The following is an 11989-nucleotide window of genomic DNA, read 5'->3' on the forward strand; positions in this document are numbered from 1 at the left end:
CAAGTAATACCTAAGTGTTTGTTGCTGCAAACACGGTGTACCTACATACTGTGATGTATCATCGACGTGTATAACTGGGCTTAGAGAAACCTCCATAACTGGAACTCATACTAACACTTTGGCACTGAATTGCCTCTGTTAATGGGACGAAGCAAATCTCTATATCTGGGATTTGAGCTTTCTATTTTATCGTCATAGTTACCTCTATAACTGAGACAGCGAGTGAATTTTATATACATTAACTTACTTATTCATATTTTACCCGCAAATTTCGCACTTAACTAATGAGCCTCAATGACCTTCAGTTTTAGCTTTGATTTATTATCATGCGTATGTTTCTTTGAAAAATGCCGAAACGAAGGCTCAAATCGTTATCAGTACGTGAAAAAATGAAGTTAATATCCATTTATGAAAGTGGGAAGCTACGCGATGAAGTCTGTACCGAATTTAATGTGCCGAAATCTACCCTTTGAATAATAATTCAGAATAAAGATAAAATTCAGTCACAAAGTTCTGAAGGACAAAGAAAACTAAAACGTGTACGCTTATCAGAATATCCAGAACTTGAACAGTGTTTGCTAAAATGAGTCAAGCAACTTCGTAACAAAAACGTTCCGGTAAGTGGACCGATGATTAAAGAAACGGCCAAAGAATTAGCGCGAAGGCTCGGTATTCATAATTTTTGTAGCAGCAATGATATTGATAATACGTTATTTTATTTAATAATCGGAAATAACCTGTATTTTAACTTCTATTAATGGAACCCTCTGTAAATGACTGGCTACGTGGAATACCTTTTTGATGTCTTACTTAACCAGTAACTGTATAAGTTGCGTAGGGACAAATACGCATGCTCGTGAGATACAATCAACCCCGCCAAATTCAGATAAACGAACTTACAAGTGCCGGACGTATATGGGCTCATCGAATGTATTGGCCGAGATCCAGAGTTAACTCTCCTTATTTTCTAGTCTTGGTCAATATGTGTGCACAAATCTAGGTATGTCCAGTTGTGCATGGTTGATGGTGTAGTTTATAGATTTTATAACAAAAGTAAGTCAATGTCAGGGATCTGTAATGTTTTTATGTTGCTAGTAATGCGTTTTATTTTTATTTATTTTTTTTTTACATACACATTTTTTAAATTCAAATTCAACACTCTTTTTTAATGTAAAACAAGAATATTTTATTTATAAAATGAGATATTCTACAAAATGTACACAAAATTTATGTATTATGTAATGTGTTGTTTTTAAAAGCGCCATCATTTCATAAGAAGATGTAGTATTATAGTTCTTCTATTAACCATCTGTCGAGTATCTTTTTTATTTAATATAATTTCACGTAAAGACACTGCTTTCAATTTTTCGATGGTTTCGAACAACTCTTAATATGACAAATTTCCAATTTCCTTGAATACCTATAAATAATCTTTGAACCTTCAAAGGACCTCGCACACTCGCCCAAATTATCTGTAATCCGCATTTCGGTCAAATTTTGGCAAATGATAGTTTAAGTCATTCTAAAGAAATGTCTCCATGGTCACAATTCATGAAAATGACAGGATTTCATGTTATAGCTAAATTAAAGTTTGAAAATGTACTTATTTGTATAAAATATGCCTATGTGTGCATAGGCAAATACATATACATATATGTATAACTGCATACGTGTGTTTTTTAATGTAAGGGTGTTGTTTTTTAATTCTTGCTTGTTTGAAGAATATGTTACGAAATTCAAAGAAGAAGCAGTGTTAAATGTTCAGTGGATCAGTAATATGAAGCGTTAAGATCAATATTTTCAGCTACATATATACGTACATGATTTTTGACAATTAAATTACAATAATTTTTTTTATATAAATGAGTACATTTTCCAACTTTAATTTAGCGATAACTTGAAATCCTGCCATTTTCATGACTTGTGACAATGGGAACTTTTATTCAGGCTGACTTAAACTATCATTCCCCAAAATTTGAAAAAGTTTGACCGAAATGCAGATTACATATAATTTGAGCGATGTCCTTTCTCAACAAGAAAAATTCTTTTTCAACTAGCTTTTTAAAGTGTTTCTGCATAATTAATGATAAATCCCACAGAAAAAACAAAATAAAAGTAAAAAAAAAAGTATCGACTGAAATCTTAGAAAACTCCAAAAAAAAATCATTCTTAACTAATCTACATAAATTACTACTTCTTAACTAATATACAAAAAGCTGAATAGCTTGATTGTTTGGTTGAACGATCTAATTTTTACAATAATTTTATTTTTTTAACTCGGCTGATTACGACGGCGAATTACAAAATTTACTTGACAACAATTAATAGTACTTGATTTATGCTATAACAAAAAACAAATAATAAAGGAACTAAAGTTTTACCCAAAATTTTACCTTAATTTCTAATAGATGTACCTCCGCGAAAAATCATCGAAGTTGGAACCTCAAAAGTTCATTCAACTTGTATTTTTTTAGTTTTGGAATCACTCGCTCAAAAGTTTTTATCACCCCTTGCCGCTTCGCAAGAAGAGTTGAAGGGAGGACAAATGTTATCACTAAATTTTATATAAAGCTTAGAAGCGTAGGAAAATTTCAAAAATTATTTTACAACAATTTTGTAAATACCACTCGAAAGCTTGTTTATCATTTTGGATTAGTTTGGACCAAGATATTCAACTATTTTCCAACTTACTTTTCAACTCTGTAAATTTTCCACTCCGCAAAGCTTTACTTTTTAAATCGACCAATTGCATTTCTAGAAATACGGTATCAACTCCAAATGGCTCAATGTAGGAATTTCGTTACTATTTGTGTTGAAGCTGGCTTTTAAAAGTTAAGGATCATGGATACTCTTCTCTATATGAATGTAGACAGATTTTCTTTCTGGTTAATTAAATTATTAATTTTATTTGAAATGATTTTAAAATTAATATGTTATTAAAATTAATAATTATATATTATTTTTGATTTAGAATACAAAGCCAACATAATTTTCTTTATTTAAAAAAACAAAAAAAAAAAAAAAAAACATCAATTTTCGCTAAAAATTTAATTGCTTACATATGCTAAAAATATAAAGTAACTATATTGATACCCGCCCGCTTCCCTGTTCTTAAAAGTAAAAATCACCGCTTTATAGCCACCACCCTCTCTTGATATACAGTTTTAAATTTTGTTAAATGTAAAATAGTCATAATTCATTGAGTATATCAGATGAGTTGGCCATGATTTGTTTGACATTTACTATTTTAAATTTTTACAGAATTCTTTAATTTATGGTTCAAAATTATGATCATAAATCTGCTCCATTTATATTTATCATTTTGAAGCATAAATTAAAGCTTTCTGTAAAAATTTAAGAAATGGTTAATGTCAAATTAAATTAAATTTATTTATTTATTTATTTTTTTTAAATATATCTTTATAGATTATAGTTCATGTGTTATTCTGATATATCAGCTATATTGCTTACAGTTTCATTAAAAACCATTCGCTACTTTTAGCGTGAAAGCGTAACAAACAAACAAACAAACATGCTTACTTTCACATTTATAATATATAGAGATAGGGATAATGTAAAATGAATGTTAATGTAAAAAAAAAAAAATAAAATGAATATTAATGACTAATTTAAGTTTTATTCAATTTAATCAGTTAAGTATTATTCGATTCAAAGAATTGTTATTTTATCAAAATTGTTGTGTTTTTTTTTTTTTTTTTTTTGCTAGATTTGAAAAATAGACGAACAAAAATTATTACTACACTAGCTTGATACCCGCCCGCTTCACAGGGCTTAAAAGTAAACACCACTGCGTTATAGCTCACTTATCCCCCTTCCATAACAGTTGGAGCGATTGTTTTACGCGGCTAAAAGGTATGCATAGTTTTCAATTTTTTAAATTGTAAAAAAGTCATTATTCATTGAGTATATCAGAAAGGTGGCCATGAATTGTGACATTTACTGCTTTAAAATTTTAATATTTTATTTAAAATAGTAAATGTCAGATTAAATTTAATTTTTTTTTTAATATTTATATCTTTATAATTTATAGCTCATGTGTTATTCTGATGTATGAGATATATTGCTGTACAGTTTCATTAAAAACCATTCACTTGATTTTGCGTGAAAGCGTAACAAAGTAACAAACAAACAAATAAACATCCTTACTTATAATATATAGGGATATAGAGTGCTCCATTATAGCTTTTTGCTGGAATTGGACTATATTAGTAATTAAATTCCGATATTTTATTTTATTCCTATATTAGTAATTAAATTTTCTAAATAAATTTTTGTATTATATTAATACGTATTTCGACTACCAAGTAGTCATCATCAGTAGCTTATTCATACTGATGATGACTACTTTTTCTCTACGAAACCTGTACAAAAACAAATGAATACAACTTTATTAACTTACTTTTCTGAATCTATAAATTATGCATATGATACGTTGTTGGTTGCTCACTTAATAGACATTAAGCATAATTAATTTTAGCGTAGAAAATTTTTGCCGGATTCTGTTTATAAATACTCTTGAACCTAAAAGCAGATTGCCGGTGGGAAACCCGATAGGATATTGTAAAAACAAATTTTTTTAAACAAATAAGTAATTTTGACCGAATCACTTCGGAAAAATAATTATCATAATTGGGGTCAAAATTAACAAAAAAAGCTTCTTAGACATTTTTCTCTAAGCCCTCTAGTTTTCGAGTAAAAAATTTATAAAATTTGGAAAAACGGGATTTTTACGATTTTCATTCGGGATTTTAAGTGGTTAATTGTTAAGAGAGCTCACGGAAAACCACGCAACAATAAAGATTTTCTGTGCTATATATGCTAGAAAGATAGAATTTTCATCAATCGACTCGAAAAAAGTCAAGTTAACAGAAAGTTCAAAAAATTTCATTTTCCAAAACGCACCCCCCCTGCCTGAAAATCGCAAAAACCGTTTTTCCAATTATCCGGAGGGTTGCGTTTTGGAAAAAGAAATTTTTTTATCGTTTCTCTTAATTTTACTTTATTTCGACCAGATAGGTCGAAAGACCTATCTGGTCATCTAGCATGATAGGTCGAAAGACCTATCATGCTAGAAAGATATTCTAGCATGCATACAACAGTAAGTCTTTATTGTTGGGTGGTTTTTCGCGTGCTCTGTTAATAATTAACCATCAAGCAATTAAAATACAATTAGGTCAATAATTTTTGCAGATTACTTACCGGCAACCTGGACTTTTAGGTTCGGCGCATGTTCTAAACGGGATCCGACAAACATAACCAAGCTCAATGGCGGATTTTGCCGAAACTATTTCTAAATCTATATTATGCATATGATCTGTTTTTGATACCGCAACCCAAAATAAAGATATAAACTAATTAATTATAATTATTTATTAAATAATTAACGTTTATAAATTTTTGTTCGTTTGACAGCTAACACAATAGTAATGAATTTGGTTAGTACCAAGTAGGTGAATATATAATGGTTGCCATGGATATGGTACGCACACACACACACACAGCTCACATTATTACGTGACGATTTCTACCATTTAGAGCCCCGTGACAAGCCGTTTTAAGAAAGTACGTTGCAAAAAACACTTAAAAAACGATTGCTGATTTGATTAAACTGTTTCCCGTCTCGTCAATGCTATACTACCTTATCACCCGCAGATGTAAATCAATTAACCTTGTTATATTTTCTTTTTATAAAAGTTTTACATAATATATATTTTAAATGATACACCCCGTATAAAGAACCAAGTCACTTGATTTATTTACATAGTTCTTTTAAATAATGTTGATATAATCTTGTAATAATATAAATATAACCATGCCATGCTATGCATATGGTTGAGTTGGCTATTACGTAAACCTTTAAATAGGGTAATTTTTTCAATGTTATTAATTATTATGATTATTTCTTCAATAAAACACATAATTTTTATTTGTGCGGTTAAAAAAATGCATTTTTATTTATTTATTTATCTACCAAGAATTCGAAGAGGTATAGGTGAAAAAATCTTTAGGTACATGCCCTTATTTGAGGGCAATGGTAAAAATCATTCTTACATAATATTTTGTTCTTAAATAAAGTTCCATATCGTATGCCGAATGGTTTTATTCATACGTACATTTCGATTTGCTGTTAAAAAATAAAAATCCTTGATTTACGTCAAACTGTAAGTTTAAGTGTCATTGAGCCTTTTCTAACAACTTTATGTTATTCTAAAAAACGGGATAGAATCTTATGTGAGTAGTGGGGGGTAGGTCGAAAACTTTTAGCTAGCGCGACTTCAACCTAGTTCCTCCCCGCCACCTTTAATATTTGATTACTGCTAAGCGGCATGAGCAACAAAATCGAGAATTGAGCAACTAGTTAGCACATAAATAGCACTAAATTCTCATGTATTCACTTTTTGGGTCTGTGCCGTAATTACGATTTGGAGGGGAGACGCTAGCGTGACGTCATCCTAGCCCCCCCCTCCGACCTTCAAAAGTGGATTCCTTTTAAATGACTTGAGTAACAAAATCTGGAATAGAGCACCTAATCAGCACATAAATATCACTATATTTAGGGAAGAACGGATTTGGTTTGTGGTAGTATGCGAAGGGCATGTATAGGTTTTACTGTAAATGTATAACTTTTTAACTTTTTAGTAAATGTTTTACCGGATTCTTTAAGCACATAGATAGCAACAAATTCCCATAAATTCACTTTCCTGGCTTGTGTCGTCATTACAACTGGGGGGGGGGGGGGGGGCTAGTGTGTCGTCAACCGAGTCCCTCATCTTTAATCATTGATTCCTGCTAATCGGCTTGAGCAACAAAATCGGGAATAGAACAACTAATTAGCACATAAATATCACAAAATTTTTTGGGCTGAGCCAATTTGGTTTGTGTTGGGGGGTAGGGGTGGTAGGTTGACATTTTTAGCTTCATTCTAATCTGGTGTTACACACTAAAACAACTCCATCATTACAACTTTCGTTAAAACAACTCGGTAAAAAACAACCCGGTCAAAACAGATCGGCACAATAACAACTCGCATTACAAAAACAACTCCCCCGTTAAATAAACGCAGTCACAGAGTTAATCAAAAAGACCAAAAGGCCAGCAAATTCATGCTCACACGATTCTATTAAAAGCATGACCACCCTCTGAATCAGAGAACGAACGCAATCACAGGGTTAACCAAAAAGCCAAAAAACCAGCAAATCGGTGCTAACTCGATCTCATTAAAGGCATGGCCAACCCGTGGATCAGTTAGAGGTCAACGCGTGTTGTTTTTGTACCGAGCTGTTTTGCCACTGAGTTGTTTTTGTGCGGAGCTGTAATGACAGTTCTTTTGACCAAAGTTATTAGTCTGGTCAAAACAGTTAATCTAGTACTAAAAATCGGTAAAGATTATAAGGACTGAATAGTTACAGGGTTACAGGGTTACAGGTTACAGTTTTTGGGCTATCATCAGCTTACTACATCCCAGTAAACGCCTGACCTTAAGCTGGTCCCTAACCTCAAAATGGTGAATTGATCTAGACACCGAAATGCGCGCACAGGCGTATGATCAACAATCTAATTTGAATTTAGCGAAAACAATTCCACTGGCTTAAAACTTTCCAAAATTACTTCACCTAGGATCTTGCAAAGTTCGTTGTTTACCTAAGCAAACAAAAACAAACTTTACGAATTGGGAGAAAATTTCTTAATCCGCCTCTGCAAACTATTCCATCATCCATGCAAAGACATATTCTTTGCTAAAACGGTATGATAAATTCGGCCCATTATATATTATATTTTCTCATTTCCACACAACCTTGGGTTAATTTTCAGTTTCCCTTAGCGAAGTGGCTTTCTTAAAGAATTATTTTCTTGAACTGTTTATGACCAAAAAATAAAAATTCATTTTACATATAATTCAGTCAAATTATACATGAAAAGATATAATTTGACCTTGAATCAAATCAGGTATTTTTGTTTTTTTGATGTGTTGTTTGAAATTTTAAATCAACCTTAAATCCAAGTTTTCGACCTCGGCAAACGACCGGATTATGCCGAAAAATAATAAAAACCTCGAAAATTTTGAACTTATTTCAGTTTATACCGATTTTGACCTGGATATACTGCAAATGCTTAAATTCAAAATGATAGTCCGATGGAATCAGAGGGATTTTCGGAATGAATACACTTTCACCCTCATACTTTCCTGTAAAAATTGTTGCTTCGATAACGTTTCTTTGCATGGTTTATACTCGTAATCTGGTGCCATTACACAATTTTGGGGGATTTAAATTACGCAACAACATTATTGGTGCACCAATTTTTTGATGAAGAATATGAGGTGTTATTCCCGGTGGGTTGAGTGTGTGTAGAAACTCGACAGGATAGTGAACAGTATCTTCTGCCTCTATGACTGTATCTACAGACTTATAAACTACAGAAAATCCGTCGTGGAATTCCTTAAAATCCGTTCTTAATGAACGTCTATGTCTCGAAAGAGGTAAGTATGCGAAATTTGAAAGCTAATCGGATCGATAGTTTCGGAGATTTCGTATATATATTGATAATTCAAGTAAAGTCCCACTTTTGTCAATCAAATATTTAATATTTAAACGTGATTTTCATGACCTATTATATCTAATTAAAATATTTTTCTATTCATATTTTCTTCAAACTAGTTGTAGAGCCGAAGGTCATCCTTTATTATTTCTATTTGTTATATGTATTAGATACCTTAACCACATTCCAATTTATTAAATGTACTCCGCAAGTCTACACTGAAAGAAAATTATGGAATCGTGACAACTCCGCGCGGAGTTGACAAATTCGAAGTTAATTCAACAGAATTATGATTCACGCAAGTCTGTCGGAATCAAAGTAACTATGTAGCTTTTTTTAATCCAACTGCGTGAGGGAATTGAAGATAAGTTTTATGTGAAGTTGAGTCTACTAAATTTGAATTGGATGAATGAATTTAATTTTGATACAACAAAATAAATAGTACAATGAATAAATCTTCAATAATTGACCTGGAACTTTTTACATTTCAATCAATTTGTTTTAAAATTTATTGAAAATATTAAGTATTTTTTGCAAATTTTAACGAGTGATTGTTTGAAAGATATTATCAATGAACATAAATGAAAATATATTTTGATTTAAAATAAGTAAAATTGCAATAATTCCTGCAGAATAATTGACTTATAGTATTGACTTGTTTAAAGATTTTAGAAAAAAGTCCAGAATTTAGATAGAAAAATAACCGAATTTTTGTGACACTCAGAGAGTTGATATTTCAAATCGAATCGAATTTGCGTTAAAAGCTTTCACTTCTAAGTCAAAGCTACCAACGGTAGCATAAATAATTTTTTTATATTGTTGCAAAAATAAACAGTTTTAATTGAACACATTTCTTCAATTGAACCAAATATTTATTTTTTGGAATCAATAATAATAATATTCTTACTAAATCAATAATTATAAGGATAGACTGCTACTGACTTATATCAATTCCTTACGGAATTGACAATATTGACCTACCAACTGTGTCAGAGAGTTGAGTAAGATTTGATTTTTTTTAAGATAAGAGTAAGAATTGATACACTGACATCCAGCTCTATTACTTTTTCTCAAAGTATCATTATCTCAAATGAATTTATTTAAATATTTATTAAAAAGGTCTGTTTTTTCTTCGTTTAAACAATAATTAATTTTTTTTAATTGTCATTAGGATATATTGACTAAAAACAAGTGACAACAAACAATTGACTCAGTTAATTGTTGAAATATCATGATAGACAGTGTTGATTACTCTGTCACATTACACATGCATACATGTCACACATATATAACTGATATACCCATATAATACACACTATAAAATTTGCACCTGATGAGTGCCCTTGTGAGTAAACAGTGATGTTTACAAAAAAATGTTTCAAACAAAAGTTGTTTATTTTTTGAAGTTATACTTCTTTTGGCGCGTTTGGATGAGAGTGAATTTGTGAGCTGCGCGCGCACGAACGACATGATGAAGTTAGCCACAGAATTGAAATAATAAAAAAATATATTTTCAACACTGAATATAGTTACAGTACTGAGTGTTCATACTATACACTACATAGTACTTATATCCCTGAGCCAGTTCAAGTCGATGGTTGTGAAATATAGTATCCATATGAATAATTAATTTTGAATGAAAGAAGTATAACTTCTAACGCGTGTACATAAGTACACACACTCTTTTTTTTTATAAGGAACATTTTTTACATTTAAACTTTTGTTATATGTCTAACGTTTTACAAGATGGATCCTACGGACCTAAGACCAAATTGACCTACGTTGCTCATTTACGAACTCGATCTCACTTTTTATGTCCTTAGCATGCTATACAAATTTCAGCTAGATATCTCTTTTCGTTTTTGAGTTTTCGTGATGATAGACGGACAGACGACAGACAGACAACTTGCAACTAAAATATATTAAATTTTATTATGCTTTAAACTTAATTTTCATGTTCTTAATTAAAAAATCAAATTTAAATATATGATAAACATTCAAATTAATATATTTTTTAATTAGTATTTTTATTTATTTATTATCGACAATAATTTAATTTTGTTATTTGAGATTATGTGGATATAAATATTTCATATGTTGTAATTAAATTAATCATTGTTTGTGTATGTTTATTTACATGCTAACGAAGCTATTTACTCGTTAAAATGCTTGTTTTTAATTAATTTTACGCTGTTGAAAATATATCACTATAAGTAGACATTCGAATGATGAATTCGAAAAAGGTATGTAATTTTTCAAACAGTATAGGCAATATGTTTAACAATCATATAAAGTTAATTCATAAGCATTCTTTTCATCGCATATAATAAGATAAAAATGAAAAAAGTCTAATAAGATGAAAATTTAGATTCCAGAATTATATATTTTAACATTTTATGAATTAACTAAAGGTAAAAGTAAAAACAAACCCCAAATTTATACCATAGAACAAAAGTTTTAAAGGAAATATTGTATTAGTTACCTCTTTCTATTTAAACAATATCTATGTTTCTATCTCTTTTTAATAAATAGTCAGTTCTATGAATTCTTTAATATTTTTCAAGAGTGTAGCACCGACATCTGTTGAAGTAAACTTGAACTATATTTCTACAGAATCGCTATACAGAGTTCTACAATTTTTGATGCATTGTTGTTTCACAACAATGAAGATGTCCTAATTTTTTGTACAAAGTATAGATAAATATATATATACCAAAAGCTCAATAAATTTCGATTTTTGCCCCAATTCGTAGATCAGTTTTTTGTATTTTTAAAATACGTATTTTCGACTACCAAGTAGTCATCATCAGTAAGAATTAGCTAGTGAATGTTACTCTTTGCTAATTTGGTGGCGGACTGCACCAAATTAGCAAAGAGTAACATTCACTAGCTAATTCTTACTGATGATGACTACTTGGTAGTCGAAAATACGTATTTTAAAAATACAAAAAACTGATCTACGAATTGGGGCAAAAATCGAAATTTATTTCGACATATCCTAGAGTTCTCATTTATTATCTTCGATAATATTTATATCAAAAGCTCAATGTTTATAATTTGCAAAAACGTTAAGCAATCGAAAATCGGTTAAAAATTGACGGAGTTACAATTGTTTAAGTGTGCGGAGTTCACGAAAAACGATTTTTCCACAATAGCTTGAAAATTTGAGGATAATAGAAAATTTTAAAACACATTTTCATGATGTACTCACCAAGACCCACAACGTATGCCAAATCACTCAAAAGGTGCTGAATTACCTCTGTTATTGGGAAGCAGCAAACCTCTATATCTGGGATTCGTTCTTTCGATTTACCTTTATAACTGAGACAGCGAATTAAATTTATATGTATTAACCCCTGGAACTGAGATAAAATAGTTTTGTTTATTTACTTACTTATTCTTATTCTACCCGAAAATTCCGCACTTAACT

General features: G+C 30.5%; 1 protein-coding gene across 1 annotated transcript; it reads left to right on the forward strand.

Annotated features, from left to right (window-relative positions):
- The first annotated feature begins 281 nt into the window (after positions 1 to 281).
- On the forward strand, positions 282 to 2569 carry LOC123302961. Its single transcript, XM_044886055.1, has 3 exons — positions 282 to 438; positions 589 to 669; positions 2475 to 2569. The coding sequence occupies exons 1-3, from the start codon at positions 348 to 350 to the stop codon at positions 2567 to 2569; spliced, it is 267 nt and encodes an 88-aa protein (XP_044741990.1). The 5' UTR covers positions 282 to 347.
- The last annotated feature ends 9420 nt before the right edge of the window (positions 2570 to 11989 follow it).

This window comes from Chrysoperla carnea, chromosome X (assembly GCF_905475395.1).
Source record: "Chrysoperla carnea chromosome X, inChrCarn1.1, whole genome shotgun sequence".
NCBI classification, from domain to species: Eukaryota; Metazoa; Arthropoda; class Insecta; order Neuroptera; family Chrysopidae; genus Chrysoperla; species Chrysoperla carnea.